This window comes from Python bivittatus, unplaced genomic scaffold (genome assembly GCF_059951505.1).
Source record: "Python bivittatus isolate LINGU-HERP-01145 unplaced genomic scaffold, Pbiv_v1 ctg000220_np1212, whole genome shotgun sequence".
In the NCBI taxonomy this organism is placed as follows: domain Eukaryota; kingdom Metazoa; phylum Chordata; class Lepidosauria; order Squamata; family Pythonidae; genus Python; species Python bivittatus.
In genome coordinates this window covers 20334317-20361339 of record NW_028277048.1, presented here as the reverse complement: position 1 = coordinate 20361339, position 27023 = coordinate 20334317, and the positions used below count along the sequence as shown (strand labels likewise).

Genomic DNA, 27023 nt, shown 5'->3' with positions numbered 1-27023 from the left:
CCTTTAAGACCTTTCGGCCCAGGTAGGTGGGACTTTTAGTCCTCACTCCTGCTTTAACTTTGAGATTCTATTCAGAAGGTAAGCTAAACTGAACAGCTTGGTTAACAATGTACATAGAGCCATTTTACACATATCTTTCCCCCCTTACTTGCTGGTCTTTCATCAACTTTCGTAGCTTACAAAGGCATTAAAAACCAGGAACAGCTACCTGGGATTTCCAGAAATCAGGTCCTGTAAGCTTAGACAAAATCTAGATACCAGTTCTGTTTTGGAAATTAAAAACAAGCTTTTTAGCTGTGGGAACCCAGCAAGGAATGAGGCAACCCCCTATTTATTCATGTCTGTTATTTCTATGCTACATGCCATGGCAAAGCTTTCCAGAACAGTTCATACACATAGTTAAAAATTAAACTATAACTAAAATCACATCTTTATTATGATGATGTACATGAATTCAATGCTTCCATAAATGCCGCTCCTTCAAATGTAAGGAGCAATAGAATTTTGGGGTAATGAGGGAGGAAGGAGAAGTCTACCTGGGATCCTAAACTATAAATCTGCAAGCTTCTAATCTCTGCCCATTCAGTGCCCCTAGATTTAAACACTTAAGGGAAAAACAAAAAGCAAAGATAGTTATGTTGGCTGTTAGCAGACTTTCCAATTCCGGTTTAAGACAGCACTTTTATTAGGTCAACTAAAAATCCCCAAATTGTGTCCAACCTTTGAGTTCTCTAGAACAGGGTTCCTCAACCTTGGCAACTTTAAGACGGGTGGACTTCAACTTCCAGCATTCCCCAGCCAGCTCTAGAACTCTTACTAGGCAGAGGGCAAGCAAAACAAAGGAATAAAGGGGACAGTGGCCTAGAATCTGTTTTCGGTCACAGGCATCATGCTAAGCCACAATGTGATTTGTTTCACTTTAGATTAATGCCATGGTTTATGGCTTAGCATGATGTATGGACCCAGTTTAACTTAATTATGGTTCAAACAACCCACTTTTCTGGATTCACATGACACACCATTGGTATGCTATTCAAACTGGCCAACTATATTTTAGCCTGTATGAAACCCAGCCTGTGTGGTTAGTTTGTATTTCAGAATGTCATGAAAGCTAAATACAATGGATTTAGTTAGCCAGAGGGAAGAATGCTGTCATAACAGAGTCTCTGCCTCCTACATACAGTGACCCAACTAGGCCTCTGTTGCAAACTTTCATGTTCTCCAGAACTCTTTGTCAGAGTTCTGCACAAATCCTGTGAACCAAACCAAATAAACAAAAGAATGGCTGGTGTTGAAGTCAGAGGCTGTACTTGCACAGCAACTAGCCCAGAGTTAACTAAATTAACCCAGCTGCCTGGGCTGACATAACACACAGCTACAAACTAACCGAACATCTTGTACCCTAGCATCCACGGGCAGGCAAGGGAAGGGCAGAATGACAACAGCATCATGGTGTTGCAAGCCCTGCCCCTTTGTACCTGGGTGGTGATGTCACATGCAAGGGGCGGAGCCTGCAGTGTGATGCTGCTTTCATCATTCTGACCAAAGCGACAAGATCCTGCAGATGTCCATGGAAAACATAAAAGCAGTGTGGTGCCTGTCATGACACAGGCTCTGCTTCTTTTCTCTCTCTGTTGGGATGTTGTGTCTGCATACGAAAGTAGTAAACCCCTCAGGTTCAAGACTTAGCAAGTCTTCTCTATGAGATTTCAACGGGCAGGCAGGCAGACTGAACTTGGAGAAGATGAGATATCCAGTCCCTGAGCGAAGTAGGGCTTTAGAGGTGATAACTGGCACTGAATTGCACACAAAAGCTAATTGGCAGCCAGTGCGGATCCTGTAGTGGTACTGGTCCATGGCTCAACCTAGGTACCCCCATAAGTATTTGAGCTGCAGCATGCTGAACTATGCCGAAGTCCTGAATGGCCTTCAAGGGCAGCCCCAAGCAGGCCAAGCCACAATAGTCCGTCCACAAGGTAACCAACATATGAGTCATTGAGAGAAAAGCTTCCTGTTCCAGAAATGGCTGCAATTGGTGCACAAGATGTAATTGTCTGAAGGCCCTTTTGGCCACAACCTTCACCTGCTGTTTCATATTGCATAAAGCTATGATGCGATTTATTTATTTTTAGCTGGGTAAGGTTTTTTTGAAATTAAATGTGTACCCTGCCTTTGTTCTTGAGGAGCTAAAGCAACACAGAGTACAGCTCACCCATCAATTTATCCCCACAGCAACAAACCTGTACGGTAGAGCTGGCCAACACTCAGGACATTTTAATTGCTAGCAGCAAAGTGCAATAACAACCATTCTTTCCCCACCACTGCCATCGTGACAGCTGGCTTTGGCTGCGTCTGCATGACTGACATGTTATATTTCTGCAGGTGAGGCCAACCTCCACTAACCTGGGTCCCTAGAAATGTGGGGGACTGCAACCCTCATCTTTCTGCACAGGGCTGAATCAATACAGTGGGCAGCCAATGTGGGGGGCAATGTTGCTGGGAAAGAGAAGCACCGTTTTCTCCCTCTGACTACACCCCCCGATTGTCGATTGTCAGGAGAGAAGTCTTCTGGTGCTCCAGCTGGCGTGGCGAAGGTGGGGGCAAGGCCCTTCCAAGGCAGAAGCCCGCTGGGAGGCTGCTGCTGCCGCTGAAGGAGCTGCGAGAGCATCTCCATAAACACAGTCAGGATGAAACCCTATCTATCGCCACAGCTTCCCTATTTAGGAGAATCTGCTGGAGTGGGGCTGCTAAATTAACTCTTGGCTCCTGGGGTATGATGTCACATGACCTTTACCGCATAAGGTTACCATCCATTCCAGCAATGCACCCAATAGGCCGACGGGCCTCTGATCCCATGCCTGCCTGCCCTTCCTTATTTATGTCTGTTTACGCTTATCTCTAAATAACAGTCAAGCTATACTTTCCCACATAGCCTTCTATTATAAGGGAGGGAGGAGGAAGAGGAGGAGGAGGAGGAGAAGGAGGCCCACCCTAGTTCCCTTCCCCTTCCACTCACCTTTGCTGCTTTGCCAGTGACATGCATGAAGACAGCGGCTTAGGGAAGATTACAGAATCAGTGTCCCAAAGGTTCACGGGCAAGGGGCTGCATGTTACAAGTCTCAGTCTGAAGCCTTTACTTATCATTTTCATCCTCCCAGGAGGACAGCTTGCTTATTTATCAATAATATTTTTAATCTGCCGAATAACGTGCTATTTGGATGGACTGCATATGAATTCTTTCATTGCACTGTTGTTAGATTCCTTAATATTACTCTTTCATGAGAAGCAGTCAATGAAGCGGTGGCTGGATTTAAAAAAACAGGTAATCCAGCCACCACTTTATTTACCGCTTCTCATCTTTGCAAGAACCTTGCGAGGAAGCGAGGCTGAGAGGCAGTGAATCGTTTGGGATGAGTTTCATGGCAGAATCACTGTTTGGACCTGGTTCTCCCCAGCGCTGGGCCACTCGAACTACTATTCCACAGTGACTTGTGAAACGCAGAGAGGTTTCCCTAAACTGCAGCTTGGTCCACTGGCGACTGGGTGGATGAGACCCTCTGCAATTGTGCAGGCCAGTGGGGTGGTCTGACTTAAAGAAATGCATCAGTGGTGGGCTGGAGCCGGCTCATGCCAACTGGCGAGGACCAGCTGTTAGATTTTCTGGAATTTTGCAAGCCAGCTGAGAGCAGAGCTGAGCCACCATGCCGAGTGCCCTGATCAGCTGTTCCGCAGCTAGCAGGGTGGCGCCGTGGAACCGGCAGAGCTGGTCCTGAAACATTCACCAGCACACCCCTGGCTGCCATCATTCTTGCAATATGACCTCAAGGCCCTCCTACTTATTCTGTCACTTGGGGGGCCTTGTTCCAATGACACCACTGTGTTTTTGCTGTGCGATAAATTACAAGTCCCGCCCAGCACATGGGCTTCAGCCTTTGCTGGCTATCCTGAAATGGAAAATCACTCTGAGATTCTTGGAGAATCGCAGGCAGGACTTCTTGCTGCCCCAGCGTCCCCCCTCCCTCTTATGTGAGAACTTCATTTCTGGGGGCAATTAGTTCTATAGACAAGGCAGTCGCCCAGCAGAGGCACAGCCAGGCCCTGCAGGCGGCATGCAGTCCTCCTCCTTGGGGTCCCCCCGTGCAGATTCTGCACCACCAGGCGCATTGAACATTTTGAGAGCGTGCGGTGGGTGCTCTGAGAAAATGGCCGCGGTGGGTGGGAAGGAAGGAGCTTGGCCATTCACAATGTGGCTGTCCAAATCAGCTCGATCCGTGCCATTCTCTCTTTGCCCCCCAGGACTGTCACCGGTGGAATTCACATAACACACTTAATGGATTAGCCCATTTCCAACCGCACACAGTACACTGACTTATATGAGATGGGATCACCTGGTATACAAAGCCATAAAAGAACTGACCAAAGTTAAAACAAGCCACACTTAGTATATTGTGTGAATGTAGTGCTAGGCCTTTAAGTGGCTTAGGTCAGCATCCTGGGCAGATACAGTCATCGCCATCCCCAGCTTACCTCCCTTTCCTTTTTTTCAGAGCACCTGGGCACACTTAACAAGCAGCCCTGAACTGCCGCCGATGGGGCCAATGTGGGATCCAAGGATGGGTGAATCTGGAGGCTAATGGATTGCCTTTTTAAGTGGATAAAAATTAAAATAAGGCCAAATAAGGTTTTGACATTAAAAAAGTAAGTCGGGGAGGGTCCCAGAGAAGGCTGAGGGAATTTTCTAGGGGCATGCGTCTTTGGGGAGGAGGGGAAAAATTGTTTCGCCATGTTGGGGATCTCCAATCTATCAATCGGCAGCACCAATTGGGAATAACATATCTTATGGTGGGAAAATTGATTCCAGACACCGTCTTCCTTCTTCCTTTCATCAAATGATCTGCCTGTTCTGCAGAACGCAGCTAGGCATCATATCTGACTGCTGCCCGTACAGCCCTCTAGATCTGGGACTTTTTATGTGACCACCTCCCCCCAGTCTTAATCATAATCTTTCAAGATGCTATAAATTTCTTTCTAGAAGCTAATATGGTACAATTTACATAAAGCTATTATATTCTCAGTTTCTTTTTTTTTTAATAGACTAACTTGCTAGTTCTCATTATTTGATTCCAGCTTTTTTTTTAATGTAAATCATCTATTAAAAGCTTAAAGACTAACTAGGCAATAACATTTTGAAATACCATATGATTTTATTCACACCTCACTTAATGTACAGTATACCAGTCTTATGCGATGAGAGAATGGTGCCTGATTTTTAAAAATGTAAATCTGGCACATGCGGCACAGAAGTGTCGTGGTTCCATCTTTCTGAAATTATGCACTATATTATATCTTTTTCTGCCCTTCTGGATAAAAACTGGAAGTCTTTTGTCTTGCTTTGAATGCCTTTCCGCCTATTTGGTGCCTAGAGAGGAGACAGAGTCCCTGTAATGAGCGGGTGCTGAGAAGGAATATTGCACGGTGGCTGAGGAGAAAGGTAAATTGAACTGGTCATTGCTTGCAGAGGACTAGTGAAATGCCTGGGCACAATATGTTTACTTAGCCTTCAAAAAGGTATGTTGAGTGGCAGAAGGTCTAGTGAGACCTGCAGCACAAGGGAGAGCTGTTTTCCTTAGGTTATCAGAAGCAGATCTGGCTGGCCTTTGCTAGATTGGCTGGTTCCAGGAAGGCAATTCACATGATCCCCTGAACTGAGACCATCAGACGTTTGGGCCACTGGTGGGCCGCTGGAAATCTCAGGGTCACAGAAAGAGGACAAGTGCAGCCCTGGGAGACCTTGACTGCAGTAAACAGATGGCACACTTCCATACTATTTCGAAATCGGAAATTGATGAACATTGGAAGTTTCTGAAATGCCCTTCCCAGCAACCCTCCCCATTGCTGGGAGTAGAAATGAAGCAACATTGGGAGTGCTACAGGATACCATGAAAGGCACCGTTTCCAATCACAGCTCCATTTTTCACACTTCTGCTGCTGGACAGAAGACATGAGAGTGTTGTGCTTTTGACTTAGGGTGCAATTGGAAAGGGTTGATTTGCCCACACCTTCCCCACTTTGCTGTGGACAGTAGCACAGCTCCAAGAGATTAGGTGATTACAGCCAGAATCTCCCTCCACCCTACCTCCCAAAAAACATTTTTAAACTCCCTGTAACACAAAGTTTGCTTCGATATTTGATGTTTCCTCTTTCTTCACATGAATTGCCAGAAGTTAATGTAGGTAGTTATTTCAGAGGCTTAAAAAGGGATTACCAAGGACACCCACCTGCAATGGAGAAAAAAAGAATGAAACCCACAAGAGACACAGACATTTCCCTACCTATGTAGCAAGGAACTAGTTCTCTGTCAGAACTGGGATCATAGAGGAGAGAGATTTAGCTATGGAATTTCTCTTAGTGTGTCTCTGCCTGTGCAATCAAAGCATTAAAATATGCCTCACAGTCTTTAGGGTTGGAAATATTCCTTTTTTATCATATTAGGCTAAGTACAGTGGTGGTGGTGGTGGTGGTGGCAATTGGGTCTCTTTTCTTCCTTTTAAATCTGTGTGAAATTTATTTTAGGGTTTACATTACAGCTTTGACAGTTTCCAATCCTGCCTCCAAATGGTGGGCAACTGGGCCACTGATTTTCAGCAGTTGTGTTTAGAGGGGGAGTACAAAAGGAGATCCAAATATCTTGAAGGCTTGAGTTCCCTCCAACTACAAAAACCAATGGTTGAAAATCCAGTAGTTGAAAATCAGAGCTTGGATCATGCACCTATTCTACTCATACATAAGTGCCATGCTGTCCTATTTGAACAAAAAGCTTTGAATTGTCCGAATTATTCATGATCTGCAGAAGCTGCAGTTTTTACAGTGGTGTTTGCCTGAAGTTGGTTTTCCAAGCATGAGGATAGGTTCAGTAAATCAGACTGAGGGATTTTCTGACGTGCACAGAGAGAAGGGCAGATAAACACACTTTCTGAGCACCCTCATCTTTCAAAAGTCCCTCTGTGAGAGCAAAGTTATGGTCATCCAGATGACCATCGAGTGTGGTTTCTTTTAAATATCATGGACTTCTTGAGCAACCAGAGGCACCAGGTTGCAGAAAGCTGTAAAGTAATTAGAGGAGGAAAAAATAATTTTGAGCTTTGTTTCTGGGAATTAGCACATTCAGAGTTAAGCTCTGCATGAAAGTAACCAAACAGGCAAGTGAGTTCAAGGCTGTTGATTTCCCCCCAACATTTAATAGAACATTAACTTCTCAAAGAAGCTTCTGTCTGTGAGTTGCTGTTATGAACAAAGGAGCTATGAGACACAGAAGAAGCAAAAGAAAAGAAGCATGTTGCATTAGAGAAATGTATTGCAATATTACGCAATATCACCAGCATAGCTAACTTTAAAATTTAAATAGAATAAATGACTGTTGAAATCTCTTCTTCCTCCTCCTCCCATTCCTTCTCCCATTCTTTCTTAACATTCTTTCTGCATTATATGGTGATGGCCTCCATATAGCCTCTTAGCTCCATAATCATTAAAACACCACACTGTAAGTTCCACATTGCAGTTCCTGGGGAAAACAGCTTCCTTAAACCATGTACATATTGGTCATGTGAATGGGCCTTAAGTATAGCAGAGCCCCTACAGAGCCCAAGGAGAATGTCCTTCATGAGCAGGAGATGTGAATATACTAACAGTTCATCCATTGGAGCAATTCTTAAGGGTCACTGAAAACAGCTGCCAAAGTTCTACTTCAAACAAACCATGGCTTAATAAGGCATTCCAGCACTCTTGCTGACTCCACTTTTCATTGTACTGAAGTGGTATTTTCCTTAGAGGAAATCTCCTGTCTTTCAGTGCAGCTTGGCAGCCTTAACAGGATACTAACTTCCTGATCCCCCACCCAAATCTTTGCAGTTACTATTTGAAACCATTCTGGCTGCCACACCCCAAGAGCACAAGTAAACTTTCCTTTAATAGACACTGATTAGTCTCTCCGGCCCACCCAAGTTGGGCTGCGGAAGTCCTCCGCAGCCAGTCATATCCTGGCGCTTTCTTGGGTTGTTGTGACTTGGAGACAACTTGCTGTAACTTGGGCACTACAATCTGATATAATGCAACAGTTTGCCTGGACCTTCAGGTCTGTGCAACATACCAGCTTGCCCTGCAGACATTCATGTATACACATGTGCATTATGAGACACATTCTGGTAGTTGATGCTAATATTGAAACAACTGCAGGAGAGTTGAGTGTTTTTCCCCCCTTCAAACATTCCTTTGCTTTAGTTTCCGCAAGAACTAACCCCATACCTGATGCTCTCACACATTCACCATGTCTCCTGTCTTTTCAGGAAGCAGGAGAAGATACAGCAAAAGGAAAGATCCTATTTTTTTTTTAAAGCAGTACAGGTAGTCCTTGTTTAGCAATTGCCTTGTTTAGTGACCATTCACAGTTATGACAGTGATGAAAAAGTAACTTTGTGATCCATCCTCACGTTTATGACCTTCACAGGTCTGTAAAGCAAAGGAAAGCTGAAGTAAGATTGTAAGCACAGTCATAAGCACAGTCAGTTTACTTAGCGACCACTTCACTCAAGGACCGAATTTCCAGTCCCAATTATGGTTGCTAAACAAGAACTACCTGTATATCTAAGATAATAGATACAATTTTTTTAAGGCCATCATATAGTCCCACTTACTGTAGGATCTTTATTGCTGAGGCAAAATCCTTTCCACCTATCCTTGAATCAACAGAAAACTGTCCTGGCATAAAATTTGCTATCCATATTGCTGATTCCTATCCTGCCTCTGTTTCAAGTTGATGCTGGTCCCCTAACTTTCCTCCAAGATAATGGGTGACAAGGTGTAAGAGTTCCTAAATCCCTGGAAGTTCTTAGAATAAGTAGGAAAAAGAATACTTCAACACTAGTATAGCTAAGGATAATCTGAGCCTGTTTCAGTTGTGGACTGAAGACAAGATGAAGGACATGTCATGGAGATAGGATACAAAAAAGATGTTGCCAGGACATGTTTACTCCATGGGTAGGTGCAAGTAGGGAAAGGTCCTTACACACTCTGCATTTAATATTAGCACACCTAGAAGACTTATACAAATGTATTAATGAAAAGGGCAATACAGTCTCTCCTCCCCACATATCTTAACAAAACATGGGAGTAAAGAAAATGTGGGTTTTTCCAAGTCAGAACGAACATGTCTCACCAGTAACCCAACAGGAGCTGTGATTGTCTTGAGTTTAAATGCTATGTTCTCCAAGCTGTTCCAGATTATGCAAGTCACCAAAGGGTAATTAATTCAGCCTAATTTATCATCTGCAATTACAAGTTCATTATTTATCCTTCATTTCTCAATTGCCATTTACAATCCTGTGTTTATCATGCATTGTTTGCATTAGAATTCTCCCCAGTCAGTCTAATTGGGGCATATTGATGAATATCTCAGGAATGCATAAGTGCATTTGAATACATAACTAAAACTATAAATGGGAGAGAAGGATATTTCAGTTTTCTTTTATGAGTCTCCCAAATTCTGGATTTCACAGTTTATAGGCATGAAAGTGTCCGCTGGCAATTTTTCATTTTAAAAGTCATTCCTCTTACAGCACAATCATACTGTTATGTCTACTCAGAAGTAAGCTTTACTGCTTTAGTCACAGTACAGATTATCAAGGCAAACAGGCATGCTTTGGATGTTCAAAAAGATTATAATAACAGCAACAAGTTTGTCTGAATAGATAGGGAGGTTTTCCTTGATTTTCCCAAAGTATCATGGAACATTTTAGTTAGCACTCAAACTTCAACTCACTTGCTCCATTACCTTACTAAATTGTTATTTTGCCCCTGGTTGTTTTTTTTTTCCCTACTCTCTATCCAGAAGAATTGAGGCACGTGGTTTTGAAATTTCCCTCATACTCTCAGGGAGTGGATGTTAGTTGCAGTAAAAAGGCTTTTCGGCTGTCAAATGTGACAGGGCTCCTGATCAAGCAGCTCTAAATCTGGAGGCTTCTTACATCTCTGGATGTCACCTGGGACCCTGACTCCTGAGGCAAAAAGGCGTCACTCTGTCAATCAGCCCCTTCTAGCAGTTTCTCTGCATCCCACTAGAAACAGCAAGCCAGCTCTCCTAGCTCCCCAAGACATGGTGTGTGGAGCTTTCCGACGTGAATCCTGGGAGAGACTCCTGAGATTAAGAGGGCACCATGACAGTACTCAAAGGTATTTCGTAGGTCCCAGTCCCCTCTAGGTTTGCTTGCTTGCCATAAGGGAGCAGAGAGAACCAGAATGGGCCTCAAGGGAAAGAGAGCAATATTGGTGATGGGGTGAACTCCTCAGGTAGAAAACTCCCAGGCATATCTGCCCAGATTTGAATTTTGCATCAGTTGCCCTGCCTCCTCCAAGCATCAGGAGGCATAAAGAATTATATGTGGTGGCACTGAAGCCTGGATTTCTGCTCAGTGGAAATATTGCTCAACTGTTCTCCATATCCTCCCAGCCATGCAACTTCTTCAGAAATTTCACCAGACACTGAACTCATGTCATAAGCGGTCATAAGGGTTGAAATGTCTCCATTTTTGGTGAGGATGACAGATGAGATAACTTGCCACAGTGAATTCTGTGGCTAGCTTATCAACTGTCACACTTGTGCATTGTAGTCACGGACTTGGGGAATACCAAGAGTCAAGGTCAGAAGCCAAAGGGTAGTATGAAGAAATCATTAGTTCATGAAATGTTTGGAAAGTAAAGCATCATCTGGAGTGGACTTTAGTGTCATAATTTGCCTTATTAGGACATTAGATCCATTTTTCATTCTAATAAGTCTGGGCTGGCCCAGCCATGAAGGAAATTCCTTCCTTCCTTCCTTCCTTCCTTCCTTCCTTCCTTCCTTCCTTCCTTCCTTCCTTCCTTCCTTCCTTCCTTCCTTCCTTCCTCCCTCCCTCCCTCCCTCCCTCCCTCCCCCTCCCCTGCCCTCCCCTTCCTTCTCGGCTGCAATCAGATTACAAGACCCTAGATGGTTTACAGCAAACTACAGTAAGAGTAAAACATCCAAGGTGAAAACATAAATGTCCTAAAATAAACCAATATTAAGTACAAAATACAAAAATACCTAAACTATTCATTGTACATTGGTGTTGCCTCAGGAACTGAGCGAAGATGTCATGGCTAGGGTCTCCACCTGCCCATTCAGCAGTTGCCATGAGTCCTCAAGGACCTCCAAGTTACAGGTTGGCTTTTTTAAAGGCAGGCAGTGCCACCCCATCAAGAGACAAGACTGGAACCATAAGAGAACCCCAATGGATGAACAGCAACTCTGTCTTGCTTAGGTTCAACTTCAGCCTGTTTCATCCTGTTCAGACATGGACAATCTCCAGACAATAGGTCAAGATGTGACAGCATCTCCTATGTGCTCCAGGCATCCAATGTACAACTGGGCATCATTAGCGTACTATGATACTGTACCCTGAAACAACAGATAACCCCTCCTAGAGGCTGCATATACACATTAGGAGAACCAAGCCCTGTGATACCCCCCAAGGGAGCAAGCACTGAGCTGATCTCTCTGCTCCCAAGCAACTGGAGTTGTCTACTCAGGAAGGAGCAAAGCCACTTAAAACAGTGTCGGCAATCCTGAAGTGTCACAGGCAGTCCAGAAGAGTGCCATGGCAAGTTGTCTCAGGTTCCAGATCAATGTTGGAAAACAGATCTACTGGAGCTTTGTTGTTTGTCCTAACCCCCATATTATTTTGTCATCATTCAGTGTTGGTGAAGATGCTATTACATTTCCAATACTGAAGTAAGATTTAATTATTCCGTGGATCAGCTTCTAATGTGGAATTGAAGGATCCTTATTTTGTATCTAATACAAATGTCTTGGGCAGGTCTGATAAAACAGAATAAGCTGAGAAGTCCTGGGGTGCTCATCTCTCCTCTCAGCAATAAGGGGGAAATGGAACAGGCCTACCTAAGGATTACTGCAGATAAATATGTGAAAATATTTAGTCTGTGCGATCTAAATTTATAACATTTATGACACAGGATGACATTTGTCATTTCCGCAAATATTGCAATTTAACTTCCTAATTTTTTAAAAAAAAAATCACTTGCAGACCTCACACAGAGCTCAACGTTCTGGCTGCAAACCACCTGGAGAATCTTGACCTCTGATGGGACTTAATTGATCCCAGCCATGCACTGGAGCAGTGGCGAAGTGGCGAAGTGCTAACGTGATAAGGCCATGCTTTTTCACCTTCTCTCACTTCAACCAAATGTTACCAGGGAGATAAGGTCTGTGGCATCTGCATATGATTTCCCTGTAACATGCAGTTTGGGCCTCCTGCTTCTAAAGTTCACAGCCCATTATTCATGCCGTTTGTTGGCCCGAGGAGCTGCTGCTGATTGATGGGAGATACTTTGACCTCCTGCCCCAGCAGAGGAGAATACTGCAGGCTCCACCCTGTTGTGTAAGGAAGGGAAACTGCTCAAATGGAGAACCTCAGTACAGACCTTTCTTTCAGGGGGTGGCATTTCCCCTTTGCTTATGCTTTCTAAGCAGAGCTGGGCGTTTGGAGAGGAGAAGGGTAGGTCCTTTTGGACAGATGGAGAGGCAGTCAGGATTCTAAGATGGTGACCACGTATCATGTGGCTGCCCTAGGGAAGATCTTCTGAGAACAGGGACTGGCTAAAAGTGCTCTAAATGGGATTGAGCTGGCCTGGGAGGTACTTGCACCAGATTTGCACTACATTATATCTATATTCTAGATTACAATGAGAGGTAAAAAACTGTTAATCTAAGATCTTCTATTATATTGTTGCCGTTGTTATTTAGATTTGTATGCTGCTGAATCTTTCCAGGCGGTGCTGTTCCAAAGTGCCGATGGCGTGACTGGAAAACAATATTTTCTTGACTCAAACCCTCATCTCGTAAAACCGGGGCACCCCCTCCCCCCAGTTCCTCTTGGGAGAATTGGCTCAGATGGGTTGTCTCTGGTTGGAGTAGGTGATCCTGTAGACATCTTCCTTTTTCATCCAGGACGTTTTGCTGCCTGATTAGGACAAGATAGGAGGGCTCTGCAGCTGTTTGGATATGAAGGGGAAAAGGGGTTTCAGAGTGCCCGGGGGCACTTGTGTCGCACCTGTCAGCAACTCTTTAAAGCAGCTGCATCTTTTCTCCAGATTGCACAGCTGGCTTTTGCAGCTGCAGGGCAATCTTGGGAAAAGACAGATTTGGTTTAAGGAATTGTTGGCAGGTGCCAACGGCACACCCACACACACCCCAAAGCTCTTTCTGCTTTTGAATCTCAAGTGCTGCATAGTCCCACAAGTCGGTACGTATGAAGGTATGGAAGCTGGCTAGTCACTGAATCCAATTTTAGACAGTGATTGACAGCTCTTTGCTCATCACTGCATCTTTGGGTAGGAAGGTTGCTTCAGGTGTCTAAGGGTGCTGCATGACACAACCGGCTCATCCTGGCAGGGCTGCTGCAGCTCCCGATGTTAAACTCAGTGCCTGTGATCAGCTTTATGTCTTCCAAACTAGTCAGTTGCCTTTTAGGTTCTGTATTTTTTTATCAGCCTAGTTACCTAAGCTTTTTAGTCTTCATTTTGTGGCATGTATGATGTTTACATAGCCTTCATCATCTTCACATTCAATATGCTCTTGTTTTTTACCGTTCTTTGGTTTTTATAATGTTTGGTTATGTGTTAATAGCTGAGGTTGTTCTTAGTGAATTGTAAATTTTGTTATACACTGTTTTCGTCCCATCATACTGTCTGTCTGTCTGTCTGTCTGTCCATCGGTCCGTCCATCCTTAATATTGTTTGGGAGTGATGTATGGTGATGTAATGTCATACATACTTCATTGTTACGGGGAGGGAAGAGATGAGGTGCTCCTTTCAGTAGCAAACATATACAATAATCCCCATGATGTCTAATTGGGTTTACCTTTTAAGCTAGTGCGTCACTGACTCTCGTGACTCTAACCATAGATTACAGATTCATTTAGGTTTGTTGTAGGAGATCCATAGTTCAGAGCAGAGGATGTGCCTTACACAACCAAAGTCCCAGATTCAGTTCTTCCCAGTTTGGGTGAAAAGAACAGGCAGCGGTTTCTGCCAAGGCTCCTGCAGTGGGAGAGGAAATGCTGGATATTCTTGGGCATTCCTTGAGGTGATTTCTTGTCTGGAATTGCTGAATGCCTTTACTTTAATTCTTTACTTTTCTCATGGCTGGGATTCAGGTACACAAATCTAAAAATTACTGGTTTGAGTCTCAGTTCAGCAAGAGCACACTAAGTCAAGGTAGATCCAGCTGAAGGTGGGATTTACAGCTAAATCTCTAGGGTGTTTCCAGGTTAGACTTTTATTATATAATTGCTTATTTACAGAATTTTAGGGAGAAGGAGGAGCCCAACATTGTTTTCCATTTGCAGTTGGCTTACATTTTCCCACCACCTTTGACTGTCCATATTAAAAATAAAGATTAATGGAGTAACAAACAGACAGGCAGCACATTTATGGTGTCTTCTGACACCAGGGAGCACTGTGTCCAGAAAGGTGGAACCTCCCTGGGGAGAACCTTCTATGGAAGGAGATGCACACCAGCAAAGACCCTTTTCTTAGTTATCCCTGCCTAAAAGGGTGCCCAGGGAGGAACTGAGAAGTTGACTTTTAACATAGGCAGGTTCATGTAAAAATAAAGGCCCCCAAGAGATACAGCTCTCCAAACTGTCCAGCAGTTGACCAGCAGCTAATCAAAGCCGTGAGAAGAATACTTTCCCGATCATTAAGGATACTGTGCAGCCTTAGCCAACCGGCTGCAGATGTGCTGGCTCAAAACTCCCATAACCTCGAACTGGCACAGTCAATGCATCTGAAAATGCCAGGTTGTAGAAGGGTGATATTGCACTTGATTTGGGCTTACTGAAGTTCCCAAATAGCTGTTGAAGACAGCCAGGCATGCAGCACATTAGTCCAATTTGGATTACACAAAGCCTAAAAAACATCAGTCAGTATTCCCTCTCCCCCCTTCCATCATATGAGCGTTTTGAAAATAATGTCTGTCTAATTGCTGCCATTCAGCCTCCTCCTGAGATAAGCCTTTCCCAGCCTGTTGCCCTCCAGTTGGGTTCAGCCTACATTTTCAAAATTGGAATGATGGGAGTTGAAGTTAAGACAGAAGGGGGACTCTAGATTGGAGGGTCTAGCCTAGATCTTCTTGCTTGAGAGGGGAACCCATGTTTGCCTGGTAATGAATAAGCTTGCCCTTTGCCATGCTTTCAGATTGATTCTCCGAGTCCAGGCCAACTCAATCAGCCCTGTCGATTGTGAGCTTATGAAGTCCAGCTGCCCCTTGTACTGTCTGCTGAAAATAGGAGATTCCTGTCAGGGGGCCTCAGTGCCAACTGCAGGATTTGGGAACAGAAGTACTGGCCAAACATCCTCAGTGGGCCTCTTTAACCTAGACAGCCCTTGTGTGCATTTTGTTATGCAAGTATGCTCGAGAGAGAGAGAGAGAGAGAGAGAGAGAGAGAGAGGGGGGGGGAGAGAGAGCGCGAGCGAGCGCACGCCTTGTAACGGATGTGTTACAAACATGCACGCTGGAACACAACGTGCTCATTTCAACTCTGCTGCTGCTATTAAAGCAATGGTAATGTTGGTCTTTCCCACCTTCCTCTTGTCCAGGAGCTGGAGAATGTAAAGTACTAAATATATATGTACAAAAACAATGCTTTCTTCTCAGAAACACAATGAACCAGAATCAGATGTCCTGCAATTTATTCCCCCCCTTTTAAAAAATGTATTTTTTTTTCATTACTATTAATATAGCCAGCATGATATGCATGGGAGGGCTTGTCTTTGCAAAAACCTTGAAGATGTTTATGCTCAAAAGACACAAACTTTTGTTTCTCTTACTTGCACATGTGAACCTCCACCCCTCCATGATGTCTGTGCAACTGGTGGCCACATTTGTAGTTTCAGAAATGGATGGCAGATTTTGCCCTTCCACCAGCAATGTTCCTACATGCAGTACGTCTTCCTCATAATAAACAGCCATTTATTTTTTATGGGAAAAAAGTGAAAGGTACACAGGGCATCATTTACAGGAGACTAAACTTGCTTCTCGATTAACCTTTTCACTTGCTTTCGAGAATCACACAGGCCGTTGTTTGTAAACACATCCCTTAATCTACATGTCTGCTTCCTGGGTTTTCTTTCTTGATCAGGTTATATTGTGCTGGAATTTGGAAGAAGGAAATGGAACGGGCTCTATATGTATCATGCAAGGCTTCAAGGATGCCCCAGTCAGGGCGCTAGAAGGTCACTACCCTTCGTCAACAAAGTCCTGGAGGAAAGGTTGGGTATAAATTTAACAAATAAATAATGACAATCAGAATAAAGCAGAGACAGGAACTCCATGGCTCAGATACATTTAGTGCTATTTGTGAACAAACTCTGTGAGGATACTATTCACACGGAGGGGAACTCTATCTTTATTTCTGTGTTATTTATTTATTATGTTTACATCCAATCTTTTCTCCAGGAGTTCAAGTTCAAGATTACAAAGTGATCTCCTTTGGTTTTGCCCTACATCAACAACCCTGTGAAGGAGGTGGGACTGAGAAAATGTGCCTGGGCCAAAGTCACCTACTGAGCTTCCATGGCTGAGGGTGGACCTGAATCTTGGTCATCACATATTTACTGCTACACCATTCTAGTTTCTTTCTAACAGTGTTGCAAACCTTAACTATCTCTGCTTCTGAGGGGCTACAAGGTGATTGTCCATGGCCTAAGTAGCCCATCCTGATGCTCTCCAAATGTTTTGGACAGCAATTCCCATCAACTCAAACCACTTGCTCCATTGGTTGAATCTGATGGAACCAATACTCAAAACCATCTCCAAAAAGTTTAAAGGCATTTAAAGGGGAATGTGTTGTGAAAATGTAGATGCTACCACAGACCTCGAGGTGACGTATTTGCAGTCAATTCCAGGCTACACAAAGGGTAAAGCTGAATCTAATTCACAACACAGCTCCCATCTCCTCGTTCCATCAAATGCTCTGCAGAAATGGTCAAGTTTACAAAAAGGGGTAACCAGAAGAATGACTGATGTAAACATCACAGCTCATCTTCAGTGGAAAACGAAAAAGATCATGTCTGGAAAGGAGCAGGATGCCAAGGCATTCACCATTAAACCAGAATTGCATTCACAAGTTCATTGTTAATCAATCTGGAATTAATCCACATGTTCTAAACTCCCTAATACAAAATAGAGACTCTCCTCCCTGCAGAAACATGCATGTTTGCAGTTCTAAAACAATGGTTCCAAACATACTGAAGGGTAGCATTTTGCATCATCTCTTCTACCACATGAACTTGGGAAAATACTGCAAGCAAACTTGCTAAAATCCTTATATGGACCCCTGGAGAGCAGGGAAGCTGTCATTACCCTCTAGACAAAAGAAAAGAGTCTCTCTCCCTGCTTTGTGATGGGATAAAGTGAGACAGAAGGGCCTAGGCAAGAAGAAGAGAGTAGCTGTTCAGGGGTCAAGGAGGCAGGGAAGAACGGGGCAGGGAAGGAGGAGGAGGAGGTCGAGAAATGATCGGTTGGGCTCCTTACTGTGACTCATTCTTCTCCAGATGGCCTGGACAAGCCCATCTGTGTCTCCTCAGGGTCACCCAGGCCAGTTCCTTTGCTTTAGCGGGGTAACTGTTGCTGACAAGGAGGCCAAAGGGCAAAGGCAGAGGGGGGCTCCTGCCAAAGGGGAAAAGCCCCATTGTCCCATTTAGCCCAAGGCCAGCAGCACCAGATGTGCGGGAGAGAAAGAGGTGTGAAAAGGACAGGTATGAATGATCATCTCCCATTGCTTCCGTAGCATCTTTAACAAAAACTGTGCTCGACACCAGAACATGGGTCAGACTAGCTAGTCTTTCTAGCAAAGCAATCGTCATCCAGTGACACCCCCTGCCCCAGATAATCCATAAATTTATTCAGCAGGTCCAATATTTTCCTTTTCTTGATTTCCTGATTATAGCAGCATATAAACATTTATGTCTGATTTGATTTGAGTGGCAATACAACCCTATATGTGTTTACTCTGGTTAGCTTCCTTCAAGGCCAGCTGATTTCATGAACACACCCATGATGTTTTGTTGGCAGCAGTACGGAAGTGGTTTGCCACTGCCGCCTCCTGGGATATTTTTCTACATCCCAGTCTAGCCTACAGTTTTGGTATTCCATTAGAAGTCTCCCATCCACGTACTAACCAGGTGTAATATTGCTTAGCTTCTGAACCCAGCCAAATCAGCAAGGCATTGCTACCTGATGGAGTCTACCTGACTTCCTGGCACAGGTTAAGAGACTGCAGCCTTACATTTTAAAGAGCTTTTTTTTTTTTTTAATGGAGGTTGGAACTTCTAGTTCTTGCCCTAAGGCTATCTGTGACATGATGTATCTTTGACATGATGTACACTTAAAAAAAAAAGTTAAAATATTATTATTATTTTAGATTTCTTATCCCACCTTTATTATTTTTATAAATAACTCAAGGCAGTGAACATACTCCTTCCTTCTCCTATTACAGTATTAATATATCTAGAGCAGTGTTTCTCAACCTTGGGAACTTAAGATGCGTGGACATGCTGGCTGGGGAATTCTGGGAGTTGAAGTCCATGCATCTTAAAGTTCCCAAGGTTGAGAAATACTGCTCTAGAGATTAAAAACGAAGTCAGACTTTCCCCCCAAATACCCCCCAGGAAAAACCAGTTTGACATGTAATTCTCTGTTTACTTGCCAGGGAGTAAGCACCATTGAATCCATCAGAACGTCCTTCTGAAATAATTTACCTAGATTTACATTGTTCACCCTCTTTTTGAAAATCATGAGCAATCAGCATGGCAAGCCTTCCTATGCAGCCCCGATTAAAAAGGCATTTTTTCAGCCATTTTTTCTCCTGAAGGGAGGAGATCCTTATAAACACACCTAATAGCATTTTGGGGAATTCTGTATTAGAATATAAGGTAAAATCTTCAATTCACACTTGCTCCTGGTGACCACATGGAGATGCAGTTTTCTTGACTATCATTTGGAAGTGCTGCTGCCATTGCCTTTTTCCAAGATGATTTTCAACTTCCCAGCCTAGCATACAGCTACTGAATTCCTTGGTGGTCTCCTATCCACGCCATAGCCAGTCTCAAACCTGCTTAGCTTTTGAGCCCAGACATCATGATCAGCCAGGTGCTGCCACCTGCTGAGACATATTTCAATGTACCAAATGCATTATTACATTTGTATACAATGTGTCTCACTCATTCACTGTCTCTCACACACACATAAAATAGAGCATCATGAGATTTGGCAATATGGGAAGCTACATTATACTAGCTAGCTTCACATCTTGCACTAAACTAAAATGTGGTTTAGTTTTGGCTTAGATATGCGCTTGAATGATTTACAGCCTGAAGTTAGGTGTGAAATAGCCTACTATTATGTCTTGTTCAACAAACCATGGTAAAAATAAACTATGCAATGTGTGAATCTAGTCACTGAAACAAATAACTGATTCATTTAGATCATTGTTGTCTATTCAGGGTAGGAACAGAGGGCAGGCCAAATCTACCGGTAGATCTCTGATTTGCAGAAGATCAGGAAGACACACCCAGTTGCATAGCGATAGTAGCAGATAACCTCCCCCCCATCAAAGAAAGTTCATATTAATTGAGAGTGTATTTTTTGTGTGGAAAAAGTATGAGATTTTGTATTTGAAATAAATATCTGGGTTCATATTTTCATTCTGCATATATGTTTTGCAGCAAACTAGATTCGGCAGATACTGGGATTCTAGTTATACACCAACCAGAAATAATTTTACGCAGAGTCAATCAGATTTCTCCAGAATTTCAGAGATGCTTCCTTCTGACTTCAATCAGGAGATGCTAGTGACTGAAATTAGGGTCTTCTGCAGGCGTGCAAGGTGTGCGCGCAAGTGGACTTGCCACAGAGTGTGTATCAGGTGATTGACTACAGAGGAAAACCGCACAGGCATAACAAAGGCTTGGACATTTAAACCCTGTTCAAAAAGATGCGCTGAATTTTACTAGCTAGGAAAAAATCTTTCTCACTGTATCATGAGCATTTTCTTTTCTAATGGAAATGGATTTTAAAAAGGAAAAAAAACTAGTTGTAGTTAGCTCACGAGAGGCAATCTAGGTGTGTAAAGAATATTCCTGTTTTGCTCATGCTGCACTGCAAGGCCGCACCCCAGGAGCATGACCTGCTTGTGGGATGCTCCAAGGCACGTGGCTAGTTTTTGTGGCAAAGAGAATGCAGGACCAGACACGTCTTTTGGTCTGAACCACCAAGGCGCTCCTTAGGTGACATTCTTTGGAGGCCCTGTTCCAGCATTTCCCAAATTCCTTTCCTGTCCCAGAGAACACCATCAGCATCCGAGGTTATAGCTCTGCCTTGCCTGTATTTTCCATGGAAGGGTAGAAGCAGATTTTGGAGATCCAGGAGCAGAAGAAGCCAGTTCTGCCATAGGCTGAAATACAGGCCTTTGGGGATATAAGGATTCTGGCTTAGAAAACCAAGGCTCGGCCCATCTACTGCCGTTCCTTTGCGTTCTCTCTCTCTGTCCTGCCTTAGTCCTAGCCATGATCTAACACAGTGACAGGTAGCTTCCTACAGCTATTACTATGGTTTGTAAGCTGGTATTCTACTACAGACTTTTATTTCAGATACAACAGGAAACTGCAGTTTAGCCTCCCTAGATTCAGCATCCTAGGCCACAAGTCAGAGATTGCCATTTTCTTTTCAAAGGCACACGTAGCGGTCGCTCCAGGCCCCGTTCCTGAAACTTCCTCTCTGTCAGCTGGTGCCGGGAAAAGCACCGATCTGAAACAACAACTGCCACGATCCAGACGGCGAGAAGACCCATGATCTCTGCAACACGCTCCTTTGCATGCTTATGTAACAGGGCCAGCACAGCAGCCATTTTTAAAAGCATTTCCTCTGCTCTTCCAGTACCAGGTTAATTCGACTCTGTTGAATGTACCGCAGTCAATACAAATCAGAATGGCATTTCCCCGGGGACCCAGAGCTTAATACGAATCTTAAGTTTGCATTTCAGTTCTGACCAAATGCTAACTCTGCACGCTTCAGAGTGGAATGTCAACAGAGAAGAAAAGAAGACGGGTGAACTAGCTGATCCTGCAACAGCCCTCAAGTTGGCATATGCAGCTTGCCCATAAGCAAAGCCTTTGTTTCCTGTTCATTTTAGAATTTACTCTCAACTTTTAAAAAAGCCAACAACTTGGGGGAGACACCCGATCTGCAGTTTAAGAACCGCTGGGCGGGCCTGTCAACGTAGTTTGCTGGTCTGCTTTTATTCTCCTTTACTCCAAATATAGTACAGTAATGTGTCGGTTACCCAGTACCCGAGGAGCAGAAGTATCGACTCCCCCTCTCCCGAGAGCGCTGTACGTTCCTTGCAGTAATTTAAATTTTATTTTCCTCCTCTCGGAGGGCGTTGCAGCCTCCACAACATAAACTTCGCGGTCCCCGGCTCCGTCCTCCCCCCGCCAGCGGTGCCTGTTGGGAGAAGCCGAGCCGTCCTGCCAGGCGGCCAGCCCCAAAAGGGGCGTGGCCACCGCTGCCCTTCTCTTTCCTCCGGCGCCTGGAATGTTTGTTAGGTAAACACCGCATAGTAGAGTTTTTAGCCACGCCTCCCTCTCTCTCTCTCTGGGCCAATCGGAACGCTGGAGCGGTTTCAAGGCTACTCCCTGTGTAGAGCCCCTGGGCTGGTGGTAACAAAATAACAAAAGCGTCGAACGCGGCGAGAGTAACGGGGCGCCCCCGCCTCGCCTTCGCTCCCCGTTTGGCCCTATGCACGCCGGAGAGCCCGTCTTGCCCGATTTCTCGGAACCTCCGGGCGGCAGCGGGGCGCGGGAAGGATCCGTGGCGGGTTGTTTATCCGGAGGGAGAGGACTGGAAACCGCCTGCGCCCCATTTCCTCGCGCGCGCGCGTGTGCGAGAGACGGCGTGGGGCTGCCCCCCACCTTTGCTTCAGCCCTGGATTCTCCATGTTGGACCCGATCTGAGGAGCACCTCCGCTGCCGCCGTTGCACGCAGCTTACTCCGAGGCTTTGCAACTGAAGGAGGAGCGGGCGGGCGGGCTGCTGCTCCATCGCGCGCGCTCCTTCTCTTCCTCCCCCCCTCCTTGGATATTTCCCTCCTCCCAACTCAAGGATCCCCAGGGTCTGAGGGATTGTTAGATGGAAAGCCGGTCTATCATCACCCAAGTGCAGAGGGACGAAGCCTTGGTGTTTTCAAAACAAGGTAAGAGGAAGTAGAAGTTGGAAACTTGTTTTCTTCCTATCTTACCACCCGTCGGGGGGGGGGAGAAAAACCAATAAAACAGCCTGGGCAAAGGAGTGCGCGCGCGCGTGTTCACTACTTCTTTATCTGTGCAAAAAAATAAAGGAGGAGGTCTCTCCAGTCCTGGCGTGGGTGGAGGGAGATGCGTGTTGCTCAAAGCACTTTCCTCCCAATGGGGGGGGGGCGCGTCTCTTAGCAGAAGCTTCCCCGCTTTCCGTACAGATGTTCCGTAGAGAGCAGAGTTCGCGACTGTCATCCATTTCGATTTGGGGGGAGCGGCAGGTCCGCGCGAGGTCTCCCCTCCCTGCCCTCCTTCGCGAATGTCGAAATCAGCTGGGCCCTGCGGAAGGGGGAAAGTGAACTTGGCTTTCCTCGGCGCCTCCCTGGGGCTTGTTTTTCTCGGTCGCCCGTTCCCGCGTCTTTCTCCCACCCCGCCTGCTCCGAGGAAGGCGGAATTTGGGCGACCCTGCGTGGAGACCGCGCACCCCTAAGGAGGAAGGAAGAAACTCTCCCAGCGTTTGTTTTTCACGCCAGCGACTCTACCCTCGCCCGTCGCTCTTCCGCGCGTGCGTAACTAACAGGCACTTGAAACCCTTCCAAAGGTTGCTCTTGAGTCGTTCCGGATCTGAAGAGGGTGGCTTGCGTTGTTGCTGTTTTTCGTCCCCGCCCTTCAAGTGCCAAATCTTAAAAGTCACGTTGAAATAATTTTGGGCCACCCCGGGTCCTGCCTGTCGTCTGAAACGAGGATAAAGCTATTACATTTCAGTACACACACACACCGCTACGTCTGAAGGACCGAGAGCGTCGGGGACGGCACGTCCCTATTCTGGGCACGATGACTTTCCATGCTTAGAATATTCCAGGGAATCTAGTCATAGTAGTACAGGGGCGTTTGAGGTTGACGGTCCGGATCACATTTACTACAGCGAGGAAACGGGGCTACCGACAGGCTTCCTCTGGAGTAGTTTGAGTCCACCATTTCATCCGTTCGATTTGGCGGACGGCGAAATGCCCGTTCGCCAAGACTTCGAGACTTGTATCTTCCGTGCAGTATCTTTAAAAAATCGCTTTCCTCTTTCGAGGTGCGCATAGGATTGGACGGGAAACATGGCATTTCAATGTTGCCACCTATTTATGTTGCTTTTCTCCTACCCTCCTTCGTTTGTGCTCGTGTTTATTCAGCTGGTGTTGGCTAACCAGATTTTCCTGCTTCGCTATTGGCCAAACGACTCCCCCTCCCCTCCTGCTCTTGACAGAAGGGGTCTCCAGGAGAAGCAACGCGGGGGTGGGGAGCCTGGACAACTTGTCCTCTGCTGGGTGTCTCTAATTGCTCTCCGGGGGCAAATCTCATAGATTCAGTGGAGCTACCTCCCCTCTCCCCAGGTAGATGAGTGTAGGAGCAGATTCTTTTCCAGCAGCCCTGCAGATTTACATGCAGCTAAATATGCAAAGTTGTCCCAGATGCATTTGGGCAGCTTTTCCCAAACTGCTGCCTTCCAGATGGTTAGCCAATCATGGGAGTTGCAGTCCTACGCCCTAGCAGGATGTCAGGTTAGGGCAGACTGCTTCTGGGGATTGGACAAACCTGCTTTCTGATGGCGGGTGAGGGGGAATGAGAAATGGACTTCTATTTCCACACTGTATTCTTATTTCTGGGCAGGGTCTCCCACCCAGTGTAGCTATTATGAGCCCAGATTTTCTCCCCCCCCCACTTCTGAATCTTCCTACTCCTTTGCACTGATGGTGATTTGTTAATAGTAATTACAAATAAATAATCTAATCAATAACATCCCATTATTTTGTCACTGGTCTTGATAAAAGTTTGACAGATCAAAAATTTGATGATCTGCTGTGCTGTAGAGGTTGATGTGTTTTGTGATGGGTTCTGGATTTCAGATGTTCCAAAAGAAGGGACATCCATTAAATTCTCTGAAATGGGTCTATACAGAATGAAGGGGAGGGGGGAGGAGGGTTGGAAAGTCCTGTAAGCCTGCTTTGCCAAGAACTCGAAATTGAATATAGGAGTAGATGCAGTAGGGGTTAAGAAAAGTGAAAGGGACTGATTTGGAGAAAGCAGTAATCCTGTGCATAATTACTTGGAAGGAAGATCCACAAAGCAATAGGTCCTTAGTAAATACAAGTAAGATTAAGAGGCTGAAGAGAGGAGAAAATAGCTGGTGTTAAGGATTTGCTTTGGAGTAAACAGTCATGCATAAAATTGAATTGCCGCATTTAATGAAATGCTTGATCGTATTCCCCCACCCCCACCTGCTTCTTCTTCTCAGTGCCTGGAACAGTTTGGTTGCCTGCTCTCCATTTGCCCTCCCCCCTCTTTTTTTTTTTTTTTTTTTGAGTTGTCTCTTTTCAGGGAAATGGAGGCTTTGGTGGCAGCCATCCAGAGAAGCTTGGATATGGAAGCCTCTGGTGAACAAACAAGATGCAAATTAAGCCAGGGCCTCTTAGCAGGGCCTGCCGAAGTACATCTACGCAGCCAGCCAGTTTCCTAATACTCCGGCTCTCCCCTGTAAAACTAATAGGCAGTGGTTTCTGCATTCTTTGCTGGCCAAGACCCCTGAATAAAGGCTGTACGAGGCCCTGTTGATAAGGGCCTTGGGGCAAAGCCTGGGGCCCAGGTACATTTTATTTTTGTTAGCAATCTGCATAGGTGGCACCAAATAGAGAATGCAAGTTGATTCTTACTTGCTTGATCGGCAGTCAGGTGAAGATTTCTACTCCTGGGAGAGGGCCCTGGTGTCTGGCTTCTTGTTTGCACCACTGGAAAGCCACCAGCTCTGCCTTCTGACGCTGTTTTTGGAAGGGCCGTAGATACCAAAAGGCTCCGTGAGGTGCTAAATGTGCTCTTGTCACAGGGAAGAGCATCTGGTAGCTGTGTGCTTAGTTTAAGTGGAGAAAATGATAAACAGCAGAGTAACACTGAGATTTCTTCTCAGCTATTTCAAAACTAGCCAGCAAGAAAGGTGAGGACAAATTGGTAGGTGATTATTTATGTTTGCCATCCCTCAGTTATGGAACTGCTTTTCATTAAAGGTCAACTTTAAACGGAGGGGTTGGAACTCAAAACAATGTTGATATTCAGATACAGGTGCTCTTTTGTCAGATAACTCTTTAACGAAACTTTGTGAATTGTTGCAAATAGCTTTGAACTTTAGAGAAAGAAGAGAGGGAGGGAGAAATGAAACTCAGAACTTTGTATGGAGGAGCGTATGAATCCAGGAAGGAAAATGGGGGATGGTGAGGTTTATTTTTATTGGCAAGAAAGGCTTTACTTATCCATGAAAGTTCATCAGTGCTGGGCAGATTTATAAATACAAATGTCATAAATCAGTGGAGTCTGAAACCGGGGAAGAAAACGAACCCTGTACATAATAACATACACTTAGGTCAGAATGTAGTAATTCGGCTCATAGGAATATGGCACATCCATTGAATCTTAGGTCTAACGGAAATTGGGCCTCAGTTTGCCATGGGGATAGGCGTCCAATCAATCCTTGTGCCCCTGTCCTTTTAGAAGTGCATTTTTGGGGTGTGTGGTTGATTTGGTCTAAAATAGAAGGCTGCTCCTGTCTATCAGTGTTAGAAACAGGAGAGGCCGTGCCATGGGCAAGCTAGAGAGGAAAACAAACATATATTGGGTTATGTACAATATATATTCACACATTGCTTTTGGGAGGGGAGGGCAAGGTTCTTTTTTCAGGGGGAGTAGTTTGTCATAATTAGGCATATTTTCAGGATACCCGCAGGAGGCTTTTCATTGTCAGGCACCCTGGTATAGCAAAGGATACTGTATTTGGCTCTGAATACTTCTGGCCAGAATAAAACTTAGAATACCCACATGACAGCTTTTTTTTTTTTTCTTTTAAAGGACCTCAACTGTTCCTAACATTGCTGGGTTTGTGAGGATTGATCCAGGGCAATGTCTGTCCCAGTTATTACATTCCTATCTAGGTTTTTGTATGCAGAAGCTGGAGGAGAGAGTATGAAGCCATTAAATGGGAACCACAGGAGGAATCAGCTGTTGCCATGAGCTCTTTTGTTCTCATGTAACGAGGGTGTTCAATTTTGTGCAGGAGTTAGTGGCACAGGCTGATTTAGGAAGCTCTCACACTCACCAGCTCTTGCAGACGGCCGTTGCCTCTGAGGATGATCCAGGGCAAGTAGGTGACGTCACCCAGGTTTTCAGTTTGCCTTTTTTTCTTTGCTGAGTTCACATTCTGGAGCCGGGCATCGGCGTCTCATGTTCTGTAAACCAAGAACCGCCACTTGGGAGACATATTTCCCCACCCACCCCTCTTCCCAGGGGAATCGGAACAAAGCTAACATTAGTCAGGTTTAATGAGACGGGATGATTTCTGTTTATGAATAGAGAGTGAATAAAAACTCTTTGCTTTGCTCTGCTTTTTGTTGTAGCATCAAAGTCTTTTAAATTAATAGTGAAGCGAAAATCTGCCTTCAAAATTTAGTAGTGATTGGTTGAGTTGGGATATCTGCTGTTTTTTTAAATATTTTTTTCTTAATATTCTTTTGTCTCATAGTTTCAAGGAGTGGGAAAGCGTTGTTTGGATGGAAGATCTCAAATAGTAGGGTACCCCAACCCTTGTGTGTGTGTGTGTGTTGGGGAGAAGAA

General features: G+C 44.9%; 1 protein-coding gene across 3 annotated transcripts in view; it reads left to right on the top strand.

Moving 5' to 3' along the window:
- CTDSP2 (CTD small phosphatase 2) overlaps window positions 1-27023 on the top strand; it is a 119823-nt gene that overhangs the window by 44253 nt on the left and 48547 nt on the right. Inside the window, exon 1 of one of the 3 annotated variants that reach the window (XM_007433402.4) lies at window positions 21780-22339. The exons of 1 other annotated variant lie outside the window; for it this stretch is intronic. In XM_007433402.4, coding sequence (XP_007433464.1) covers window positions 22276-22339 — 64 coding nt within the window. In that variant the 5' untranslated portion in view covers window positions 21780-22275. Of the gene's footprint in view, window positions 1-21779; window positions 22340-27023 lie in introns of those variants that run through there. One more of the 3 variants, XM_007433401.4, reaches the window with a different exon arrangement.